Source organism: Nothobranchius furzeri, chromosome 16 (assembly GCF_043380555.1).
Source record: "Nothobranchius furzeri strain GRZ-AD chromosome 16, NfurGRZ-RIMD1, whole genome shotgun sequence".
Classification (NCBI taxonomy): Eukaryota; Metazoa; Chordata; class Actinopteri; order Cyprinodontiformes; family Nothobranchiidae; genus Nothobranchius; species Nothobranchius furzeri.
Window position 1 is genome coordinate 21,985,158 of NC_091756.1, and position 23,787 is coordinate 22,008,944.

Sequence of the window (23,787 nt, forward strand, 5' to 3'; positions counted from 1 at the left end):
TGCGTAAACCTGAACAGGTCCAACGCGTCACGCTTGTGCTTAATATAAGCTGTCTGAGCTGAAGAGATTCTGGGATTCTCCTCCTGGATGTGTCGCCACATTTGAGACAGGAAGAAGCACTATTCAGCCAAAGTTTCATAATCAGGGAACATTTTCTAAGTGACAAGTCTCTCTGAGCGACAGGGTTTGGAGAACACTCGCTTCAGTGGGAGGAATCTTCCCGCATGTGCTCTGGTTCTGCGATGCGCTCCAAACCTCTCCCCACAACTTCAGCTCGCTGTGCACATGTGCGCTGACAGCGAGCTGCGCTGAGCAGCTCAGATGGGAATCTTTTCTTGGGTGATTTAGCTACATTTGCGATGTGTGTAACGAATAAAATGTCAGTTCGTCTGCATGCGTCGGGGTAATTCTTTCTATTCTGGAACTATCCGGTCAACTCAAGCACTGCTTTTGACTGTTCTGTTTTCTTGTGAAAATTGTTGGAAAGAGATCAAATTTAACTTTATTACCACCACAGCCAGTGCGCCGTCATCTCCGTGATGGTAAACGAGGGAAAAACAAATTGATCGTATCCTGCACGTATTTTAACACATTGGTCAGGATTGACGCACTTTGTTTTCATTTCTCTGGCTCGGGCCGGGCCAGAGAATCCTGAAAACCTTTTCGGGCCGGGTCGGGCTGGGGCTCCACCCCCTCGGGCCGGGCTGGACATGGGCTCAGATTTTAGGCCTGTGCAGGGCTCTAGTGACGAGGATGATAGTGACGGTGATAATAATGAGGGTGATGATGATCATGATGGTCATAATGATAGTGATGGTGAAGAAGATGAGGGTAATGATGATAATGATAGTGATGATGATGATCATGAGAATGATGATGGTGGTGATGATGATGAGGGTAATGATGATCATGATGGTGATGAGGATGATGATGATCATGAGGATGATGCTGGTGATGATAATGAGGGCAATGATAATGATGATAATGATAGTGATGATAATGATAGTGATGGTGGTGAGAAGGGTATTGATGATCATGATGGTGATGAGGATGATCATGTGGATGGTGGTGATGATAATGAGGGCAATGATAATGATGATAATGATAGTGATGATAATGATAGTGATGGTGGTGAGAAGGGTATTGATGATCATGATGGTGATGAGGATGATCATGTGGATGGTGGTGATGATAATGAGGGTAATGATAATGATGATAGTGATTATAATGATAGTGATGGTGGTGAGAAGGGTATTGATGATCATGATGGTGATGAGGATGATCATGAGGATGGTGGTGATGATAATGATGATAATGATAGTGATGATAATGATAGTGATGGTGGTGAGAAGGGTATTGATGATCATGATGGTGATGAGGATGATCATGTGGATGGTGGTGATGATAATGAGGGTAATGATAATGATGATAGTGATTATAATGATAGTGATGGTGGTGAGAAGGGTATTGATGATCATGATGGTGATGAGGATGATCATGAGGATGATGATGATGATATTGAGGGTAATGATGATAATTATATTGATAAGAATGTTAGTGATGGTGAGAAAGGTAATGATGATCATGATGGTGATACACTAATGCTTGCATTTGACTGATATTATTTTTCTGTACATTTACGGACAATAACCTGATAATGAACACAAGCATGTTTCAGTAATTTAGAGAAACTATGAAACCACTCTCAGGTCATTTGAGTTTACCTTTCCCTTTCCTCTCCTCTAAACCGCGCCGTAATGACTCTGCAGCACACCAAACTGCTGAGTCATGGTGCGCTTGAAGAGGGGCCGACCCCGGAGCTGGATCGGAGAGGGGCGGGCTTTAGTAAACCGGAGCCCTGCCTTTCCCAGCCTCCTCCTGTCGGAGAACTCTTTTGGCTGCTTCCAAATGACTTCTCCTTTTCGTGCCTCGGCAGAGCGGAAGGAGCGAGTCAGGACGGCTCATACCGTTAGGAGGAGACTGGTCAACAGCTCCCAGAAGCGAGGAGGCTTCTCCGGTACCTGTCGGTGTGGTAGGTGACCACGCGCGCGAGCTTGTTGCAGCGTGAAGACAGATAAAAAAGAAGAGAAGAAGCAGAAGAAGAAGGGCTGTCTGTTGGGAGGCATTTCTGCTGGAGACGGGATAAACAGATCACCGGTGCTTCTGAAGCTCGACGGAAAGATGGACTGGCTGTGCGGTCCGGAACTCCAGTTCTGGGTGAGTACCTGGACCAGCAGCCCGGGCACCGGTTACTGCTAAAGTTACCTTTGCTAGTATGTGTTTCCTGCCCTCTGGAGCAGCTATAAATACCCCAGCTAACGCGATGTTAACCAGCTTAATGACTTGTTGATTTGCCTACTTTCGGTTTAGCAGGAAGGAGGCTGGTGGTGTGGACTCTCATCCACCTTCACGTCATGGTGGTGGACGAGAGTTTACACGCCTTCTGAAACTTCCCCGTGAGTAGCTAGCTGGTCCAGCGATAGCACCCAGTTACCTCCACCCATCACCGCTCTGGTGGGAGCGGCGTCAGCGCAGGTTTATAGATACAGGTGGGTCCAGGTGTTCTGGGGCACAAACAGAGCAGGAGGTCCTCACTTCTAATCTAACTGGTGTTAATCAAACTCATTGTTAAAGTCACACCCGACCAGTTCAGCTCAATGTGACTAAACAAAGAGCCTGCTATTTAGAGTTCTGTTTATACCGGTATTATGAAATTACATTCCATCAAAGCCTTCATAGTTATCTAAGCTAGAGGTCACCATAGTGGTTTTTCTTCTACACCGATACCGATGTAGGTGGTCAGCCAATGGCCGATATGTACTGCCGATTTTCATGGCCGATATCGATATTTGATCTAGACATTTCCCACCTTATTTTCATGCTGAAATGTCACTATTAACGTCCGTTGATGCACAAATTTACTGAAGCTGAATCAGTTTTTGAACTCAGAATTTAACTGTTAAATCTCAACGTTGTGCACTGTTCAGTGTTAAAGTCAGATATGCAAATAAAAGTAATTTAGAGTATTTATTATGCAGATATTATTCGTCAACGTAAACATACATTTAAATTAAATTCTGCAACAGCACCGGGCTGCCCACGGATGTGCCTGACTTTAAGTCTGCTTTACTAAGGACAAATATTGGCTGATGCCGACCAATAAAATCTGGTAAATATTGGCCCGATACATTGGCCGACTGATGCATCGTTTTACCCCTAATCTAAACTACGTTTGTACATATCTATAATGTTTTTGTTAATCATGTATGGAAGGACTTTTTAACTTCTCAAAAAGCGCATGTTTTTAATGAGACGCCACAGTTTTACTTTGAATATCTAAGATGAAACTTGTGATAGCTGAAGTGTTCGTTTTGATGAGAAAGAACTTTATCAACAAAAAATGAACATTTATATGATAGATTGGCTTACCATACATGTGGCTAGTGGGTACATTGTATTTACGTCAGTTATTTTTATGCGCTTTAATAATGCTAACACGAGCGGTTTCCTTCTCAGCATCTTGTTCTGGTTTGTGTTTCTGTGACTTAAAGAGCAAGTCAACCCCTACCAGAGTCTAACTCCACTCCCACTTCATGTTTGAAAAATGCAACACATGCTGTTGCCTGGCAGACCGAGAAGGCGGAGCTGCTAACAAATACACACACACACAGGCTCACCACAGCATTGTGACATCATAATGTACCAATTGACATCATAGCATACCTCTTAGCCAACAGCGGTGGCAGATTTAAATTAAAATGCAGTGCAGAGTTTTTACCCGACAACGGCACAACACTGCCAGTTTTAGGCAGAATATTCAAATTTTAACTAAGATGCACTGAAGTACCAAATCATTGACGACGCGTGTCTGCAGCACGATTAGACACTCGTTTATTTAGTTTATCAGCAAAAAAAAGTTAATTTGGGGGTGACTTGCTCTTTAAGTAAAAAAAAACACAATTTTTTAGTTTTGCCCTAACAGTTCCACTTTTCCCTTTTTTAGAGTTGTGTGCGTTGATCCACTGATGCTTTTATTTTAACACTCGTGTCGGGTTTATTAATTTCCTACCATCCAGACACCAGATGTGTTTAACTGACAGGCTGCCATAAACACGACCACAACTCTGGTCAGGTTTGATTTAGCCCTTTTAAGTCTATGTTTGTTATGGATGTCATACATCAGAGTAGAAACGGGGTTCATGGGATCTTAGTGGCTGAATAACCACTGTAAATAGCTTTGTTTCTTACTAAACCAATAACATTTAGTGTGAAAGATGCGGATTAAAATCTTCAGTTTAAGCTGAAATCCATTAAACTGTTCTAACAAGAACAACACGTCTTAATGTAATAAATAGTTCTTGTTCAAAGTAAACCTCTAGTTTTACTTTATTTTTATAAAACGTTGAAGCATTACTGAAAATTGTATTTTGTTGACAGTATTTATTTATTCATTTATTAATAAATCGTTATTATTTTTTACATTTTCTAGCTGAACATGTTGAGTATTACCTCAGAAAACAGTTATTTAGTGTAATGTTAGTTTGTCAATGCATCCTTGAACATGTGTTACCACGACGAAGCTGGAGTTAATAATTGGCATCCATACAAAAGGAAAGGAAATTATGTTGATAAAGTTTGAGGCAGTCATTAATAATGACTGCGTCAAACTCTATCATGACTAATTAATAACAACATGTTTTTGTGTCAGACGGGACTCGAGAGGAGCCTCCCAAAGGTTAATGATCCTGCAGGTTTATATGCTCAGCACCTGGCTCTGCTATGTTTGCCATTCACGTGAAACGTCCACACGGACACCAATCATCATTTAGGCTTATCGTTTGCTTCATGCTTAATGTTGTGTTTCCATGGCGATCCATATGATTCTGAGAAGAGCGCTGTGTTCAGACATGAGGTAACCGAAGCTGCTGCCTCATTGGCCCGTATTCTGGCACACGCGACGTGCACAGAAACGCCTTTTACCTGGATCAAAACCTGCGGAGGGGCTGGCTTTTGTGATGCCTTTATGTAAAGTTTATTAATAGTGAGTGAAGGGTCACAGCGTGGGACCACGGTGTATAAACCACCTGTTTGTGAGACAGCCACTGTGTTTGTCTGTTCGCCGTGGCTTTTCCGCAGCGTATCTGTGTGTTTATGGAGCAGAAAGAGGAAACCTGAGAGAGCGACATTCTGTTATGGTACGGGCCTTAATTGCGAACAATTGAAGGGATGTCTGTAGTCTTGATGCTGCAGCTGGAGTGATGCCTTTAAGACAAAAGTGTTATTGCACTAAAACACATTATGAAAGTTCACTTGAATTGGGTGACCTGTGGGTCAGGCCCCCCCCCCCCCCCCCCCCCCCCCGAAAAAAAACTTAAAGGGACTTTAAGGAGTTTAGAATTTTTATGCTCGTGATTGTCCCCTCAGGCAAAAGCGTAACGGCAGCTTCAATAGTAGGCTCGTGCACGAGGCGCGCATGCTGCACGTGCACACTCCTTAACGAAAATAACAGCTGAGACAGTCCTGTGTGTGTGTGTGTGTGTGTGTGTGAGAGTGCGTGGGTGGCCCGGAGGACAGGATAACATGCAGCTAATTAATTAAATAATTTGGTTCTGTACCTTTCTCTTCAGCACAGCCGACAAAGGTTTAAGATGGGTCAGTCCTCCTGCATGCTCAGACCATTCCCTTCCCTTGCTTGAAAAATTGTTCCAAAATGAAAGTTGAACCCACATCTTTTGTATCTGTGAATTCAATGCCGTTCGGCGAGTCTCAAATAAAAATTTGGGCATCTTACTGTAAAAAAATATACCATTAATGTAAAAAAGAAACTCTAAATAACAAAATTATTCACACCCAGAATCAAACCTGGCTCTTCTGCATGGAAGTCCGACGTCATACTAGGTGAGCTAAAGCACCAGTGACATCTTAAGTATCTGTAACATTTATATCCTTGATCACAGCTGAAACAACGTTCAAAGAATGGTTCGGAGTGAAAATGGCTATTTTGTTGCTAATTTGCAGGAAATATCTAGAAGAAAGTTCCACAGAAAGTAGCTAAGGGTCCTCAGAAATGTAGCTAGCTTTGTCACTAGGCGTTAGGAACAGCAACAAAGACTAAAGCTACGGATAGCAAATGCTACGGGCTATGCCTGAGCGTGAACACGCATGAAGCAGCCTGCTCGACCCGAGCATCTCTCTCTTTCTGTGATTTTACAGAACAACAGGCAATCACAGTAAAAATGCCAGGGCTCATTCTACAGGACCAGGGCATTGCAGGAGAATGTATGAAGAAGACATTTATTATTTCTATACATGTTTTGGCTGTCAAACTTCATGATGCCCCTTTAAAATCTCTCTCTACTCATCTGTTTTCACTTAAATGTTTCAGATCATCAAACACGTGTCAGTGTCAGGGTAAGTTGAGTAGATGGAAAATGAGGTTTTTAAATGAAAATTTCATTTATAAGGGAACAGCGATCCGGACCATCTGGGCTCCATGTGAAAAACTCCTAATCCTAATAACTGGTTGTAACACCTTTTGTCTCATCAGTCCTCAGAACGTTTTCCCTTAACTCTGGGATTATTCAGGTGTGTTGATGTAAATGTGAGACGGCTCTTTGTGTTGTCTTTAGTCAACAGAGGGTTCGGTTTAGAACTTTGGCTTTGCAGCAGCAGGACTGGAGCCTGTTACTAAAATAGTAGTAACGCAAAAGTGATAGGTATGATGATGCATCAGATTGCATTCACATGTATGTTGTAGATTGTAGAGGTTGTAAAATGGCTGTAATCTGCTTTAATCCTGGTCCTGACCAGCTGGTAACTCAACTTCTGGCTCCAAACAGTAGCTGCATGGACTGCTGTCTGCTGCAGTTAAGATCCTGAGATAACAACCTTCAAAAAGTCCAAACGGGCCCTTCAAGGCAGCTTGCAGCTCTGTCCCTCTCGCTCAGTAGGGACATCTTCAGAGTTTTTGTGCAGCACAGAAACAAGCTTTAGTTTTTTTTTAAAATGACTTCAGGTGTTAACATTTAAAAAGCCTTGTGTAATGAAGTAGATAGCCTTTGTGTGGTTACATGCTTTCGTCCCAGGAGCTTGCTGACAGTTTACAAACTATAGCCCCAAAAAGCTGATGAGAATCAGAAGCCATGAAATAAATATTCACCATTATTCTCCAGTGCTCTGAACCAGTGGATGCCACTAGGGCTGCCTCAAACGACCATTTTAATAGTCGACTAATCGTGTTATTCATAAATGTATAGCTATTACATGTTGACATCATCATGAATCGACTAATATGTTTGTTTATTTATTTGGCAGACGCTTTTATCCAAAGCAACGTACAATAGTTAACCTGTAGGGCACGTTGTGATCTGTGGGGGAAACCGGAGTACCCGGAGGAACTCCACGCATGCATGGGGAGAACACGCAACTCCACGCAGAAAGGCCGCAACCGAGTTTCGAACCTGCAACCTTTGTGCTGCGTGGCAACAGTGCTAACCACTGCGCCACCATGCAGCCCTAAACCATCAGCTGTAGTGGATTAATAAAAGCTTATTAATATAATAGTTATAACTTTGTTTGTCTGTAAAGTTTGTAGTAAATCACTTTTAATGTGTGTATGCAGCTCGGAGGTGTGTGTGTGTGTGTGTGTGGGGGGGGGTCCTGGCTTGTCTTTGACACAGGCACGGGGTCCCTTAAGGAAAAAGGTTGGGAACCACTGAGCTAAACAACCAACAAAGCCCTGATTCTCTACCTTTGTGTTAGATGAGGATTTCTTTATGGCTTTTAAATCATATGCTCGTCCTGGTTTTGTCTTTGTACACACCGCCACAGCGGAGGCAGAGAGCATTCAGAGCATCGCATTCCCACATTAACAGGCTCATCCAAAACATATTTATCAGCAACAACAGTTTAGACTGTCAGCAAGCAGCTTGTATTACAGCCGACCGGAAGAGCAGCCAGCCAGAAGTCGGGGCTGCACCGGTCAGATGGCTTTATGTTTCTTCTGCGGTTATTAGAGATGGGTTGGTGAAAAACTGAATAGAAACGGCAAACAGGAAGTTGCTGTTAATGAAGAAGTCATGGTGGCAGGACTTCTTCACTTACAGCAAGGGGGTTATTTAACTGGAGATGGTCCAGTTTGTCAGATATCTAAATATTTAGAAAGGTGTCATTCACACAATGTTCTATGTGAAGTTCTCTAAAATGCCACTAAACCATCAGCTGTAGGGTGTCCTGTAGTGGATTAATAAAAGCGTATTAATCCAATAGAAAAATATCCCAAATTTGCTAAATAGTGACAAATCTGAGCAGAATTGCTGTAAAAGGTGTTCCAGTTATACAGAGCTGTCTGTGTTTCATTAAGGACATTTTTATTTGGTTTTCAGTCTTTTAATGACACAACGTTTACATACCATAGACAAATTACACATCGAACTCTTAGGCTAATTCTTATCTCTCAAAATGTAAAAATATGGCAGCTCTGAGGTCAAGTTTTGAGATATTTTAGTTTGTTTGACACAACTTGTGAGGTAGAAGTATGTAGCTACTTGTAGCTAGATGGCTATCAAACGACTAAAACAAAAACAATAATCGTCACCCAAGGAATGCTTTTGTATCCGAAGGTTTTATAAATATTTAAGAACCATAACTGCAATATACTAGAGGTGCTGAAAAAAATCGATTCAAGTCTGAATCGGGATTCTTATTTATAAACAGTGTTGGGAGTAACGCGGTACAAAAGTAATTAATTACTGTAATGCATTGCTTTTTGCTGTAATGTGGTAATGTAAGGCATTACAGGAAAAGAAAATGGTAATATTTACTCGGTACAATTGTCAGTAATGTGGTAATTACAATGCATTTTTAAACCCAGAATCAAACTGCGTTTCTTAAAAATTCAAATTGCGGGAAACCCGAAAAAAGTTCCAGTATCTGCATATATTACCTCATTTATGGACTCAGCTTTGCGGGCAGAGAGGACGCAGCGGTACCGGCTCAACTACTCCAGCTGCATCCTGCGCGCGGCCGCTGTAACGTTCACAAAATCGCTCCACTAAAACAAAATAATTCACCTGCGATCGTTCATATCAGCGCATGTTCTCTGGTATTCTGTACTTTTCTGACGTGCTTTGCCTCAGCTGAGTTAATCTGGGCTCCGGTGATTTCAACTCATTGCTGCTGGAGCGCCGCACATGTGAAGATCCCTTTGGCTGATTAGTTAGAAAGTAGAAAATCTAGGAAACTGTTTTTTCTGGAAGACAGAGAGAACATGCAGCATGCAGGAAGGTTAGAGAGAGAAAGAGCAGGAAGTTATTCAAATAAAATCAAGAAAACAAAACTAAGTGCTTGAAAAGAAAAAATGTAGGTAGATTTATCCCCAATACTCATTTTTACCAGGGAAAAGCAATAATATACATAAGCATTTAATATTTATACATGTGATAGAATCAGATCACCCCAGAAGTCAGTCCCACATCCAGGGCCGTATCAAGGCATTTGGGGACCAAGGCAAATAGGCTTGGAGCCCCCACCACCTCACTCCCTGCTCAGCTAATATAAGATGGCAGCGTGCTGAGAGTACAGATTGTTGTTGCATTTATTACATAAACAATCCTTCTAAAGAACTGTTTTTAACAGCAATCCTAGCTCAGACACCACATCACCTTCCACCGGATGTGTCATGAGTTCACCAGGCATCAGATTACCAAACTTATACTGGAGTTGTTTTGTTGAAAGTAACTTAGAGTAATGCAAAAGTAGTGTAATGCCTTACATTTTAAAATCAGTAATATTGTAATGTAATGAATTACTTTAAAATGAGGGTAACAAGTAATAAATAATGCATTACAGTTTTGAAGTAACTTGCCCAACACTGTTTATAAAGGTTCAGAATCGATTCACAAACATTCAGAATCGATTCCAAGAACTGAAATATTTGGCATGGTACAAGTTTGAAATGCACTTTTTTGATCTTTGTTAGGAGAGTCAGTACTCCGTTTACTTTTGTGGTCCCATAAACTGAGATGATTTATGTTTGAATCTGCTGACAAGTGGGGACTAGAATGTAATTTTTTCCATACTCAGAAATTTGAGATATTCTCATATTTATTTTCTAAGTTGATAAATGAGTACTCAGGATTACTCATGTAACTTGTTTCCACAGACACTTAAAAAGTATTTGACCGTATTACTTTCAAAGCTACTGTTGGGTAACTACAGGTTTGTTATATTTTACAAGGTAAGCAAAAATAAATGTTGCCTTTTTGTCAAAAGATTGCTTCTGTTTACAGTTTTAGAATCACTTTAGTTTACCTTGTAAATTAGCATTTTTGGAGCATGACCGGTTTAAAGTCAAATAAAAATGTCCCATAGCTTTAACTAACTTGTACAACAAAGTAGTTCATCCTGGAGCTGACACTCTTTGTTAATACTGATTGTGAATCGATTTAAGTTGAGAATCGATTCTGAATCGAATCGGCACCCCAAGAATCTGAATCGAATCAAATCATGAGTCGCTCTAAGATTCACATCCCTACAATATACAGTAAAAGGAAAAATACAACATATACACACTGGTAGGCAGCAGTAGTTCAGCAGGTAAGGTTGCAGGTTCGATTCCGGCCAGAGAATTTTGTTGTGTCCTTGTGCAAGACACTTAACCCACCTTGCCTGCTTGTGGTGGTCGAAGGGACTCATGCCGCCTGTGCTCGGCAGCCTTAATAAATAAATAATAATACATTTTATTTAACGGTGCCTTTCATGACACCCAAGGACACTTTACAACAACGAGGGAAAAATAAATAAATAAGTTTGCCAGAGAGCAGCGGCGACAGACACTCCAGTGTTCGCTCAAAACCGAAGTTCTTGCCTCTGTCAGTGCGCCTCAGGGCAGCTGTGGCAACCATGTAGCTCATCACCATCAGTGTGTGAATGAATAATAAACTGTAGTGTAAAGTGCTTTGGAGTCCTCCAACTCTGAAAGGCTCTATACAGGTTTTTATTCCGATTTTTTGTGTTTGTGTAAATGTGACTACTGTTTTAAATATTTTCATATCATAATATCTAATTCTGAACATCCAACAACGGCCTCTAATAAACCCACGTTTCTCTTCTGTAGATTTGTGTTTTCTCATGGAAGAGTAAGCAGAAGGTGAGGCTAATGCTAGCTCACTTCCGGTCTGTGTTCAGGTCATCACATATTTGGTTGTGTCCAAATTCAGCAGTTGCGTTCTGTAAAGGCTGTGTTTAAAGGCTGATATGTCACAGTAGGGTTGGGCAGTTTGTGTAATTTTTCCCAGAGCCAATCGTCAGTCCAGTAAAAGATGATGGGTGATATATTTGTGCATGTGACTCTTTGACCAACGCCATGATGAGAGTAGAGTGACGTATAAGTCTGAGAACATTTTAAGTTGATAGTGGGTGTGTTGTGCTGGCTTCGGACAAATCTGACTGCTATAAAGCAGGTCCAAAAAAAGGTCAGCTCAGCACAGAAAATCCACAAATCACCCATGTGTGAACACAATTGCCCCACCAGAGCTAGACTGGTCTGAGCCAGATGTTAATGCACCATTTGTTCACTAGTTTGGCTCAACTTGAATAATTTTATTGTACATGTTGACACGATATGTTGTTGGTATGTAAATTAAATGACCACTTCCTTTTGCTACAGCTCCACATTAGTACTCTCTGAACAGTGAAACTCTGTGTTGGATGTCCAGAGGTAAACAAGATACTTACCCCATAGTTTCAGTTGACACAGTTTGAATTGAACAATTTTGAGATAATAAAAGTTTGCAAAAATCAAAAGAGGCAAAAATTTGGGAGAACTTCCCATTAGCAAACAGTTAAAAGTGGTTTTCACATTGTGCAATATCTTCCAGAGTTGTGTCTTAAAAAAGTTATCAGTCAAATTCACATAAAATACACAAAACCCTTTGTTTGACTATTATCTTTAGTCTATCAGAAGTTCAGAATATGTAGCTTCTAACATTCACAGCATGCTAGAAAACATATAAAAACATGTATTATAAGAATTATATTTGATATTTATGTCATGCTAGGTTAGGCTTTTTAAACCAATGTTTTCTGCTTTACTGGGCAAATTTTTGTTTTGTTGAATCTGAAAAATATAATGAACTAAAATATTTCTGATTTTAATTATTTGAGAAAATTTTTTTGAAAAAACTTTGCTTTTGTTTAAATGACCTCTTTTGAATTCAAAGATCAACTAAATGCAAGTCGTATAACCTGCCTGTAAAACAATGACAGACCCTGCTGTTGTCATCTATAAAATTATTATGTACAAAATTAGGAATGGAAGAAAGTATCGATACACTGAAATATTGCAATAATTTATTTTTTGATACTGAATTAATATTTAAAAGCGATTATAGGTCGACCAATGTTAGTTCATTCGACACCAATGCTGAGGTAATGTTCAGCCAATGACTAAAATCTAAATCTATTCCACCATATTTACATGCTAAAATGTCACTAATATTATCAGTTGGTGCACAAAAGTTCTGAAGATGAATTAGTTTTTGAACACAGAATTTAACCAACTGTTAAATCTTAATCTTGTGCATTCTTCCTCAGAAATTTTTGAGAAATTAAAGCTGCTTTCCGGAGTTTTCCCCTTTCAGAAATCCGTAAAAGCGATTGTCTCATCATGTACTGTGACAAAATGTAAGCAATACGTGTATATATATATATATATATTTATTTACTAAGTGCGCCACCTGCCCCGCATAGCTCTTTGCAATAGGAAACTGAACGTCGACCAGAACTAACCAATAGCGTTAGACTATTGCTCAGACGCTTCAAATTTAAGGAATACCTCGGTTGATGCAGAGTCGATGAACTTTTCACGGACAAGTAAGTCTCTAAAATATAAACATATGAGAACACAACATGACATGAGAATAACACTGAAATTTCAGCCTCATAATTTAGTTGTTTTACTACATAAATTTGCAGAACATTACAGTCTAGTTTGCACAGCTTTGTCCGAACTGTGGCACCATGTTCATCTGAGCTGAAAGACATACCATAAATACTCTAATACAGGCCCGGGCCTTTATTTACTCAAGCCTTATTCAAGCCTTTTTTGGAAGGAGGTCAGAATTCGAGACAGGCCTCAATTTCAATGTGAGCAAAATAAACTACCAGTAGAATGAATAAAACAAGATTCTGTGTCTATTTGAACCTATAAAACATTAGGTTATTTTATGTACAGTTAACATTGTATGTACATATGCATATAGAACATTTACTACAAACACTGTTGTTTCAGGCTAAATCCCAGTATGGTAACAAACATAGCAAACATGCCGGTAGTGCATTATAAACACTTGATGATAATTACAAAAGGCAACAGACACCTTACCGCTATAGAGTTTAACCGTTCGTGTTTCGTTTGGTTTGAAGTCATTGTCGTCGTCTTCCTCCGCTTATCCGGGTCCGGGTCGCGGGGGCAGCATCCCAACTAGGGAGCTCCAGACCGTCCTCTCCCCGGCCTTCTCCACCAGCTCCACCGGCAGGACCCCAAGGCGTTCCCGGACCAGATTGGAGATGTAACCTCTCCAACGTGTCCTGGGTCGACCAGGGGGCCTCCTGCCGGCAGGACATTCCCGAAACACCTCCCCGGGGAGGCGTCCAGGAGGCATCCTGACCAGATGCCCAAACCACCTCAACTGGCTCCTTTCGATCCGGAGGAGCAGCGGTTCTACTCCGAGTCCCTCCCGAATGTCCGAGCTCCTCACCCTATCTCTAAGGCTGAGCCCGGCCACCCTACGGAGGAAACTCATTTCGGCCGCTTGTATCCGCGATCTCGTTCTTTCAGTCATTACCCAAAGCTCATGACCATAGGTGAGGATTGGAATGTAGATCGGCCATGAACCTACCCAGCAAGAGCTGAAGGTCAGAGCTGGATGAAGCTAGGAGGACCACATCATCCGCAAAAAGCAGAGTCGAGATTCTCCTGCCACCAAACTCGACACACTCCACACCACGGCTATGCCTAGAAATTCTGTCCATAAAGGTAATGAACAGAACCGGTGACAAAGGGCAGCCCTGGCAGAGTCCAACCCTCACCGGGAACAGGTCAGACTTACTACCGGCTATGCGGACCAAACTCACGCTCCTCTGGTAAAGGGACTGAATGGCCCTTAACAGAAAGCCACCCACCCCATACTCCTGCAGCGTCCCCCACAGGGTGCCCCTGGGGACACGGTCATAAGCCTTCTCCAAATCCACAAAACACATGTGGATTGGTTGGGCAAACTCCCATGCCCCCTCCATCACCCTTGCAAGGGTATAGAGCTGGTCCACAGTTCCACGGCCAGGACGAAAACCACACTGCTCCTCCTCAATCTGAGATTCAACTATCGATCGGACCCTCCTCTCCAGTACCTTGGCGTAGACCTTTCCAGGGAGGCTGAGGAGTGTGATCCCCCTATAGTTGGAACTATGGCTGGGCGATATGGCAAAAATAGAATATCACGATTTTTCCAATATTTTATCACAATTTCGATTTTATCACGATTTTTTATCCATGAATAGCATAACATCAATTGCGTATTAAAGAAGAGAAACATTGAATAAATAAACATTTATTCATATTAGGGGTAATCAGCACAGTGCTAACACACTTATATTTTAAGCTCACACCAGAGATGATAAAAGCCCTGAGAGAAACAATTACAAAAATCAGTTTTTCTCGTTTTTCAAGTAACTTAACATAAATTAAAATCGTAAACATATTTAAAGTGCAAACATGTCAATTGCAAACGTATTGTGCAAACATTAACTTGTTCAAAATACTATGTAGCTCCCAGTTGCTCATGTAGTGGATAGTTAAGCTCAAATACGGCTCTGATGTGCGGCTGGACCAGAGATCGCTTGTGGTAGCAAAAAACTGCGCATTCTGAATATTTTCTGCAACAAGTCTCTAAATAAAGTAAAATTTTCCAGTGCAGATTGGAGACAACCCATAGAAGCACTGATTTGATCTCATTTCAGAGAAAAATAGAACAGGTTAGATGCACCTAATAAATAAAATTACTAACAAACTCAGGAATCTTTCTTTGCTTCCCTGTTCTGGTGCTGAGAATATCACTAATGCGGATCAAAGGAGATACACAGATGAATGCACCTCTTATTATTTGGAGACTACATTTACTGCAGCTGGCAGAGGCAGAGATTGTTTCTATTGATACACGGATTTACAGAATCATTTTAAATTGTAATAGGGGAAGACTGCAGGAGGGAGCGGTAAATTACAGGGGGTCCCCACCAAAAACAAGAAACTACGAGTCTGATGAAACCCGCAGTCACGGGGCAGCTCCAGCGACCCAGTGACCGAGCTCAGTCCGGTACCGACACCGGCTCGGCAGAGGGTGGACGAGCCGAGGCGGCGTCGTGCTCTGCTTAAGAAGCGGTGTTATTTTCCTGCTTCAGAAGAAGCGTCCAACGTGTTTTTACGCTTTCTCCGAGACATGTCACGTCGCTAAGTTGTTAGCGCCGCGCGCTAAGGAAACCCTGCGTTCCTCTTCGAAACGAAAACCTCGTTGTCGCTCAGCCGCGGCCGAAGCCATGTTTGTTCACACACAAATGAAAACAAGCGGGGCACTAATATATTACTATGACTCACTCTGATTGGTTAAGGGTCAAACAAAGGCGTGTCATTCGCCTGAGGTAAGTTCCCTTTTCATTCAGAGGCAGAAATTCAACAGCAGAGCTGTGAATCGTGATAAAACGGTCTCTCAAAAATGACAGACCGTCAGATGTGTAGATCGTAAAACGGTCTAAAATCGTCATATCGCCCAGCCCTAGTTGGAACACACCCTCAGGTCACCCTTCTTAAAGATGGGGACCACCACCCCGGTCTGCCACTCCACAGGAACTGCCCCCGATGACCACACAATGTTGCAGAGATGTGTCAACCATGACAGCCCTACGCAGGGTATCCGCGGGTCCTTAAAAAGTCTTAAATTTACTTTTCCAAATTTAAGGCCTTGAAAATCCTTAAAAATTACAAATAATCCTTAAATACAGTTTCCAAAGGTCTTAAATTACCAAAGACCCAATAAACTAGATTATTTTATTCATTTTTGTGAATTTCTAGTTAGTCTTCAGCATTTTTTGTGTATGATGTTGGCGTAAGCGGAACCGTACACATTCAGTTGGTTGTGAAAGGGGGCTATTTTTAGATGAGCACATTAGCTGGTTAAGCTAGTGGGAGCTTGTGCCGTGGAGAAGTGCAAGTTTAATGGTAACTGGATGATTAATCCCACATTTGCGACGTGGTTAGCACCAGTCCCAGGCAATAGCTGGAAATTATAGCAGAAATAAAATAAAAAAAAATAGCTTAAATTTGGTCAAAGTGGCCTTAAAAAGGGTCTTAAAAAGTCTTAAATTTGGCTCCCATAAACCTGCAGATACCCTGCCTACAACATCCATAGCCTTGAGATACCCAGGACGAACCTCATCCGCCCCCGGGGCTCCGCCGCTGTGAAGTTGTTTGACTACCTCAGCAACTTCTGCCCCCGAGATTGGACAGTCCATCCCCAGGTCTCCCGGCTCTGGTTCCTCCTCAGAATGCGCATAGGTGGGATTGAGGAGCTCCTCAAAGTATTCCTTCCACCGTCCGACTATAGCCCCAGTTGACGTCAGCAGTAGGGTTGTCACGGTATGAAAATTTAACCTCACGGTTATTGTGACCAAAATTATCACGGTTTTCGGTATTATCGCGGTATTTTTTAAACGGTTTTGCATATGTTCAGAAAGCATTGATAGTCCTGTTCTACACAAACTGAAATAGTTTTGAAAAGGTTTAATATTGTTTATTAAACCTAAAATAACACAAAGCCTTAGCAAAAGTGCAACTTTTCACAAGTAAAGGAACAAATAGCTTCTTTTTCTGGAACATGTTACAGTAGTCAGTGCAGGTTTAAATGATACAAATCCAAACATTCAAAACATAAACAATATGTAAACAAATCAAAGAAACACCACTTGTTTTCTCATATACTTGTTTTCTTCATTATCAAAATGAAAATCTAAAACTCCAGTCCACACTTGACTTGAAGTCAACCTTAAAAAAATATGTATTTAAAATAAATAGCCACTTTAAACAAATTACTAAAATAACTACTACACTATGTAATCAAATCCAAATGTTCAAGTATAAATGGCATTGAATAAGTAAACAAATCAATGACAAGGAACTAATTGTATATTTCTCTTCATCATCAACAAATAAGATGCTTCATCCAGCAACAGGGTGTCCGTGACACGGTTTAAATGCTGGCAGAGGACGCTGCGGCTGCAGTATATAGTGACTCGTTGCATTCTCCCTCAACCAAAAGTCCTCACGTCATGCATTTAAGCTAAAATGCTGATGCTAACTTACCTTGCACTGGCTGTAGAGACGCGGGTGATGGTCACTCAGATGCACCATTAGATTCGGAGTGTTGCTGCCTTTTGCAGACACTTGTTTCCTGCACGTTCTGCAAACGGGATAGCCGTCTTCTATTAACTGTCCCTCAGCATTTTCAGAAATCCAAAATATGCCCATACTTCCGATTTAGTCTTCTTTGAGGGCTGATGGATGTCCTGGGTGCTGCCGTCTCCTCCTTCGGCCATTATTTCAGCTTCAAAGTTTTGGTGCCGTTGCAAACTAAAAAGTGCGTGTGCGCGCCGCGGGAACTTCAGCTGAAGCGACGGTGGCTGGTAAGGGTCACCGCGCTGAAACCGCGGCCACGGTAAACCCACCGAGATAATATAGTTTTTTAAAAACTGGACGGTTATTTTTATTGTCAACTTTTTTACCGGGGTTTACCGCTATACCGGTTACCGTGACAACCCTAGTCAGCAGCTCCCCATCCCCACTGTAAACAGTGTGAGCGAGTTGCTGCCTTCCTCTCCTGATCTCCTGAGGCGCCGGACAGTTTGCCAGAACCTCTTTGGAGCCGATCGATAGTCTTTCTCTATGGCCTCACCAAATTCCTCCCACACCCGAGATTTTGCCTCGGCAACTGCCACTGCTGCACCCCGCTTGGCTACCCGGTACCTGTCTGCTGCCTCCGGACACCCACAGACCAGCCACGCCCTGTAGGCTTCCTTCTTCATCCTGACAGCTCCCCGAACCTCTGGTGTCCACCAGCGGGTACGGGGGTTGCCACCACAACTGGCACCGGCCACCTTGCGACCACAGCTAGCAACAGCCGCCTCAACAATCGCAGAGTGGAACAAGGCCCACTCGGAGTCAATGTCCCCCACTGCTCTCGGGACGCGGTCAAAGCTCTGCCGGAGGTGGGAGTTGAAGACCGTCTTGACAGGTTCTTCTGCCAGGCGTTCCCAGCAGACCCTCACTATGCGTTTGGGTCTGCCAGGTCTACGCGGCATCTTCCCCTGCCATCTGATCCAAATCACCACCAGGTGGTGATCAGCTCCGCTCCTCTCTTCACTCGGGTGTCCAAAACATACGGCTGCAGGTCAGATGATACGACTACAAAGTCTATCATCGACCTGCGACTAGGGCAGGGCAATATGGCCAAAAATATTTATCACGATATATATATGACAATTTGCGATAACGATATAACAGACGATATGACAGATGCGAGACAAAGTACTTTACAAATTAACAACTTTATTAGTGCAAAGAACCCACCAATATATTTTCATTTAAGCAGCAATTTTTATGTGCATCAAAACTACATTAAAATGTTTGTGCAAATGGGCTGAATATCCTCCTGAGCATAACCATTGGTAATATCTCATAACTTAAAGTGTTGCTTTGCAACATAAAACTCAAACTCTTGAGTAAAAAAAAAAATACATAAAAAAACAACATGGATAAAGTGCCCTTTTCAAGTTTTAAGATTTTTTGTCAGAAACACCAACATGTTCACAGATGTGGGCTTAAGGGAGGATCGTAGACAAGTTACAACGTTTCCACCTGTACTGAACAACCTTTCAGATGCAGAGCTAGTTGCTGGAATGCAGAGGTACTTCCTAGCTAATCTGCTGATGTTGGGAAAGTTTACTGTGTGAACCTTCCACCACAAAAGAGGATCACACTCACTGTCTGCTGGTGGACCATTCACATAACTGCTCAGTTCAGATAGCAACCTTTCTGCAGTTACATCTGTCTTGCCACTAACAGCTCCCTTCAAAAAGCTCCCGAGACTCTTTCTTGGCTTTTTAGCGGCTCCCTGACTTGTTTGGTCTCCAGCAGATGTGGGAAGTGTTTCTGAAACACCTGTGGCTGTGCTACCCTGGTGTGACACAAGATGCTCTAGTTCACTCATGACCTGAACTTTGATGGCTTCGCTCTCACTCTCGCTGAAATATTCTGTGCGAAAACGTGGATCAAGTAGAGAAGCCATGTTAATAAGCCTCTCTGTGACGCTGTCTTTGTAGCTTTTGTTCATGTAAAGTATTGCTGTTTTGATGTCTTTGGTCAGTGGTGTGTCACTCTCTTTTATTTTTAACAGTTCATTGTTAAACATCTGAAGAACAGGCTTAAAACATGAAATGGTCACATACTCTTCAGCAGAAAAAGCATCTGTGAACTCTAGAAGTGGACTCAATGCAGCGCTGACGGAGTCAAGCACCTGAATATCTCGCCATGTCAACATGAGGTGCCTTGTGGTTTTATCAGCAGCTAAACCTGTGCTATAGCCTTTTCTTGTTCCAGCAGTCGCTGGATCATTCTCTGCTTTGAGCCCCAACGAGTGCAACATTCAGTTATGAGTTTGTGTTCTGGTAGGCCTATTTCTTTTTGGGCAGCCTGCAGAGCACACTGGCGCTTCCAGCTGTGACCAAAGGCACCAACAATCTTCTTTCCCACTCCAACTGCTCGATCAATCCTTTGGTCCTTCACACTTCTTTCTAAAAAAGACAAATTTAAAGGAAAACGGTTAATTGCTCAACACCAATATTAATGCAGTGTGGAATGTGTGACATTTAAGTTTTATGTATAACACACACACACACACACACACACACACACACACACACACACACACACACACACACACACACACACACACACACACACACACACACACACACCTTAAAATGTCTTACAGCATAAATGTGCACATCCAGCCTTCCTGTTCATTTTTAAAGACATCTAAAGATTAATAATATAAACATTACTATCATTTAAACTAATGCAAGAAATGCTTAATCTGACATTCTAATCAATGTACCTATGGCAGTGTGCAGGCGATGTCCGAAGCATGAAAGTCTGGTCCAGTTGTTGAGTGCGACAGCCTTCACAACATTGGCCCCGCTGTCTGTCGTCACACACGCCTGTTTTTCCTCCTGAAGATTCCACGAGCTGAGGAACTCTTTTAGGCCTTTGGCTATATTTTCCCTGGTATGGTCCTCGGGGAAAAAACTTGTTTCAAGGCACTTGTTTTTTAGCTTCCAGTCTTTGTCCACGTAGTGTATTGTGAGGCTCATGTAGGGGTCTGATGTTCGGCTTGACCACATGTCCGTGGTGGACGCAAAAAACTCCACAGACGATAATGCATTTACCACCTCAGTACGAACCTCTTCATATAAAGTAGGCAAAGCGACTTTAGAGAAGTATTTCTTGGAGGGCAGCTTGTAGCGTGAATCAAACGTTTTAAGCATCTTTGTGAAACCTTCTTTTTCCACACTCTGAATGGGCATCATATCCCTGGCTAAACAATGCGTTACTGCATTAGTTAGTTCTTCCCAACGTTTGCTACTTTTGTCATACGGGGTGCAGCTATTTATAGCTGTGCCGATTGTTTGTTGAGCCAGCTTCTTTGGTCTTACTGCCACACTTGTTGAAGGGGACGCATCTTTGCGTGCTTTAACAGCTTTGTTGTACTCCAAAAAGTGCTTCTGCTTCAAATGATGAAATAAGTTTGTGGTGTTTCCTCCCTTCGCCACTACGGCCCGCTTGCATGTTCTACAAAAAATTGTGCTTTGTTGGGTATCTGACGGGCGGAAACCGAACCAGTTCCACACCACTGAAGTAGCACCTTTTTTAAAAACAAATTCTGTTTCATTCAACGAGCCGCTTTCGCCCTTCTCCTCCGTCGTCGCCATGCTTTTTCCGCCATGTGCGTATGAGCGTATGAAAACAAAGGCACTGCGAAAGCGCGTTTTACCCATTCTATCCTATCGCGATATTTCATTTTCTTATCATTGCCCAGCATTGTACCGGTATTACCGTGAAAGGTATGATATGGCTCAGCTCTACCTACGACCTAGGCTGCCCTGGTACCAAGTGTACCGATGGGCATCCTTATGTTCGAACATGGTGTTCGTTATGGCCAAACTGCGGCTTGCACAGAAGTCCAATAACGAAACACCACTCGAGTTCAGATCAGGCGGGCCGTTCCTCCCAATCACACCCCTCCAGGTCAAGCTGTCATTTCCCACGTGAGCATTGAAATCCCCCACCAGGACAATGGAGTCCCCTGATGGAGACGGGACGGGACGGGTGCAGGGATGGTGCTAGTTTAGAAGATGCTCTCTGAAGAGCAGGGTCTTCAGGACTTTCTTGAAAATTGAAAAGGAAGCCGCAGTTCTGGTAGTGTTAGTAAGGTCATTCCACATTTGTGGAACGATGCATGAGAAGAGTCTGGATTGGCCTGAACGTGGTGTAGGCACTGCTAGCCGATTATCCTGTGATGACCGGAGTGGCCGGGCCGAGACGTAAGCCTTTGCAAGAGGATTCAGGTAGATGGAAGCCGTACCATCTCGGACTTTGTATGCTAGTGTTAGCAATTTGAATTTGATGCGTGCTGCTAGCGGTAGCCAGTGGAGCTCAATGAACAGAGGGGTGACGTGTGCTCTTTTTGGCTGATTGAAGACCAGACGCGCTGCTGCATTCTGGACCATTTGAAGAGGTCTCACAGTACAGCCTGGAAGACCAGTTAGAAGGGCATTGCAGTAATCGAGGCGGGAGATTACAGTAGATTGCACCAGGAGGTGGGTGGCATGTGTTAGGTATGGTCTGATCTTTTGTATGTTATACAGCGCAAAGCGGCATGAACGAGCAACAGAGGCAACATGATCTTTAAAGGTCAGGTGTTTATCAATAACAACACCCAGATTTCGAACTGCCTTTGAAGGAGCCAGAGATAGGAAGTCATTCTGGATTGAGATATTGTGCTGTATGGATGGTTTTGCTGGGATGACAAGTAATTCAGTTTTAGAGAGGTTGAGTTGGAGATGGTGGGATTTCATCCATTTTGATATGTCAGAGAGACAGTTTGATATTTGTGCAGACAGTGTGGTCATCCGGTGGAAATGACAGATAGAGCTGGGTGTCGTCTGCATAGCAGTGGTAGGAGAAGCGATGTGATCGAATGATCTCACCCAGTGAGGTGGTGTATATGGCAAAGAGAAGAGGTCCTAGTACAGAGCCCTGGGGGACTCCTGTGGCAAGATGGTGCACGGTAGAGGATTGTCCAAGCCAAGATTCACTGAATAATCGTCCTGTGAGGTACGATTCAAACCAGGCAAGTGCTTTCTCTGTGATGCCCATGCTAGAGAGTGTGGACAAAAGGAAGCCATGGTTGACAGTGTCACATGCAGCCGATAAGTCGCGCAGGATAAGCACTGAGGATTTGGCAGTCGCTCTAGCTTCTTTAAGGATTCAGTCACGGCTAACAGAGCAGTTTCAGTGGAGTGGCCCTTTTTGAACCCAGATTGGTATGGGTCAAGGAGACAGTTTTGAGAGAGGTATTCTGTGATCTGCTTGAAAGCCACCCTTTCAATGATTTTGGACAGAAAAGGGAGGAGAGAGATAGGTCTGTAGTTCTCCACATGATTTGGAGGAAGAGATGGTTTTTTTTTTAGCAGCGGTTTAACCTGAGCATGCTTTAGAGAGGTGGGAAATGTACCGGATGTCAGTGAAGCGTTGATCACATGTGTGACTGCTGCGGCTACTGTAGGAGCAATAGCTTGGAGCAGCTTAGTCGGAATGGGGTCCAGTGTACATGTCGAGGGCGGCTGCACGTGACAAGCTTGGACACACAGTTCTCAGTGACAGGGGAAAAAGAGGAAAATGAAGCAGTAGGGCTTGAGATGGTTGGGCTAGAAGGGGTTTGTGATAGCGAATGGTCTACCCTAGGGCAGCACGATATTAGGAAAACTTGCGATATCTGATGACAATGATTAATATTGCGATGACAATATTACTTGCGATAAAGAAAAACTTAACTCGGGAACAAAAACAATCAAAAACAAAGAAATAAAAATATCATAAAAATGAGAAAAGCAAAAGGTGTGAGGAAAAGGAAAAAGAAACTGAACAAGAAAAGGCAATCAGTGAACCTGGGAAAAGAACAATCAGCAAAAAGAGCAGAACAAAGTTAACTATCAAAATTAAGTGCCGTCAGCATCATGCTTCCGTTTTCATTTCGATATTTATCTGTTCTTTGTGATATGCATATTGTGCATGCTGATATCGCAATAAAAATATATTTACAATATGATGTGCAGCGCTAGTCTACCCCTAGTTCACAACCCATAACCTTGTTTTACAGGCATGTCATCAAACATATTGAGTTGAATTTCTAGTCTTTTGGTGCTTCTGTGGGACCAGATTTCTGGAGACGTTCAGCACATAAACTGCAGTCGGTGTGAATGACAGTTCGTCCAGAAGCCCTACTGCAACTGGATCACATTCATTACACATATGGTGTGAACTAGGCTTAAGGCTGAATCCTGCCACAAGATCTAATAATACTAAAAACAAGAGGTGAGGATGGAAAGCAGATGGACCGGTAA

At 42.6% G+C, this 23,787-nt stretch overlaps 1 protein-coding gene across 4 annotated transcripts in view; it reads left to right on the forward strand.

Annotated features, from left to right (window-relative positions):
- The first annotated feature begins 1,983 nt into the window (after positions 1–1,983).
- The window catches only part of abcc3 (ATP-binding cassette, sub-family C (CFTR/MRP), member 3), a 114,757-nt gene continuing 92,953 nt past the window's right edge, over positions 1,984–23,787 (forward strand). For all 4 annotated transcript variants that reach the window (XR_008565501.2, XR_001573296.3, XM_054748957.2 and 1 more), the window contains exon 1: positions 1,984–2,217. Coding sequence is in view for 2 of the 4 variants with exons in the window: in XM_054748957.2 (XP_054604932.2) it covers positions 2,182–2,217 (36 nt within the window). In the remaining 2 variants the exon portion in view is untranslated. The remainder of the gene's footprint in view (positions 2,218–23,787) is intronic.